Source organism: Lathyrus oleraceus, chromosome 7 (assembly GCF_024323335.1).
Source record: "Lathyrus oleraceus cultivar Zhongwan6 chromosome 7, CAAS_Psat_ZW6_1.0, whole genome shotgun sequence".
In the NCBI taxonomy this organism is placed as follows: domain Eukaryota; kingdom Viridiplantae; phylum Streptophyta; class Magnoliopsida; order Fabales; family Fabaceae; genus Lathyrus; species Lathyrus oleraceus.
In genome coordinates, this window is record NC_066585.1 from 266951604 (window position 1) to 266953747 (window position 2144).

Here is a 2144-nt window from a genome sequence, read left to right on the forward strand (position 1 = left end):
TCAATACTGGATCTTCTCTCAAACTAGCAATTATTAGTGTCTTGAGTGTAGAGGGAACATGAAAGTAGTTTGCTGAAGCTGAATTATCTGGCTACTAAGGTGGGTTGATAGCCAACAAATCCATAGCCAGAAGTCCTAGTTTTGATTCTCATCGATAGAAACATGGGAGTCAAAAAGGTTTCCCAGATAAAATTCGACATAGCAGCGACTGAGGGTAACACACCAGGAAATAGGTTTCTAAACCAAGAAGGACCAACGCATTGGTCCACAAAGGGAGCCATAGTCAAGACAAAATTAGTTGATTCGACAAACAGTTCTATGTACTTCATGATGGTGATTCGTGAAGGGGTGTCGTGTGGATTGGGGAAGTTTCAGAAAAATAACATGTCGGCCTTCAAGGGAGGATATAATCCAGAAGGTGCTCAGACATGGCTTAGAGAGATTGAGACGATCTTTTGAGTGATGGTGTGCACGAATGAACATAAGGTGTTTTTTTGGCACACATATGTTATCGGAGGAGGCCGAGCACTGGTGGGACAATGCGCATCAAAGAATGGAAGATGAAGGTACTGAGGTTACTTGGGTTGTGTTCAGAACTAATTTTCTAGAGAAGTACTTTCTAGATGATTGCACCGTAAGAAAGAGATCGAGTTCCTAGTACTGAAACAAGGGAATTTGACAGTTGCTGAGTATGCTTTTATGTTCGAAGAGCTGGTGAAATTTTGTCCATACTATAATAGTGCGATAGCTAAAGGATTAAAATATATCAAGTTTGAAAGCGGCTTACGACCCGAGATCAAGCAAGGTATTATGTATCAAAAGATTCACTAGTTTTCTGTGCTGGTGAATAAGTGCATGATATATGATTAGGATAACATGGCCTGATATGCTCACTTTAAGAGTATCAGTGAGAAGAAAGGGAAGGATCAGAATTATGGGACACCTTGTGGCAATCCAACTGATAAGGGAAAGCAGAAGGTTGAGCAGAAATATGCAGGTGAGAAAGAGCAAAGTGGGGGAGGGACTCCTGCTTCTGTCAGATATTTCAAATATGGAGAGTTTGGGCACTACATTTCTGAGTTCAAAAGCCCAACTGTGAATTGCTTCAAGTGTGGGAAGCCAGGTCGCCGAGTTGCCGAATGTAAGAGTAATACTTTGACTTTCTATAATCATGGATAGCAAGGTCACATTAGTACTAAATGTCAGAAACCAAAGAAGGCTCAGTCTGTAGGGAATTTTTTTCTTTGTCAGGATCAGAACCTACTAGTTCCGATAGATTGATTTGAGGTACATGTTTTATTAATGGTATTCCATTGATTACTATTATTGACATGGGTGCAACACACTCATTCGTATCTACTAAGCGTGTGAAAAAATTGAATTTGAAAGTGTCTGTTATGAATGGTACCATGGTCATTGATACCCCAACTAATGTTTCAGTGACTAATTCGTTGTTGTGTGTGAATTTTCCTTTGACAATTTACAGTAGAGTTTTTGGGATTGACTTAGTATGTTTGCCTATAAGTAAACTCAATGTCATTTTGGGAATGAATCGGTTGAAGTTCAACCATGTTCATATCAATTTCTTCGACAAGACTGTGATGTTCCCTGAGATTGGAGAAAGTGGAGAGCTGGTGTTTATATATGCTAATAAAGTAGAAGAATTCTTGAAGGATGAGGCTCGGGTGTTTGTGATGTTTTCTTTTTTGAGAATCGACAATGAAGCTGTAATTGTGGAGCTTCTAGTTGTATGTAATTCTTTAAAGGTATTTCCATACGATATTAGTGAATTGCCGCCATAGCGTAAGGTAGAGTTTGCAATAGGCTTAGTACCTGGTACTAGCCTTGTGTCGATGGATCCATACAGAATGTTTGTTTTAGAACTGAGTGATTTGAAGAAACAGTTGGAAGAGTTGTTTGAGAAAAGTTTTGTTTGACCGAGTGTTTCATCATGGGGAGCGCCATTGTTGCTAGTCAAGAAGAAGGATGGTATCATGAGGTTGTGTGTTGATTATCTACAATTGAATAAAGTGACTATCAAAAATAAGTATCCTCTTTCGAGAATTGAAAATTTGATGGATTAGTTGGTTGGTGCTTGTGTATTCAGTAAGATTGGTTTGCGGTCGGGTTATCATCAAATTCGA

At 39.1% G+C, this 2144-nt stretch overlaps 1 protein-coding gene across 1 annotated transcript; it reads left to right on the forward strand.

Annotated features, from left to right (window-relative positions):
* Window positions 1–1331: 1331 nt before the first annotated feature.
* LOC127103356 (uncharacterized) lies at window positions 1332–1802 on the forward strand. The gene has a single exon (XM_051040626.1). It carries the CDS (start codon window positions 1332–1334, stop codon window positions 1800–1802), a length of 471 nt encoding a protein of 156 aa, XP_050896583.1.
* The last annotated feature ends 342 nt before the right edge of the window (window positions 1803–2144 follow it).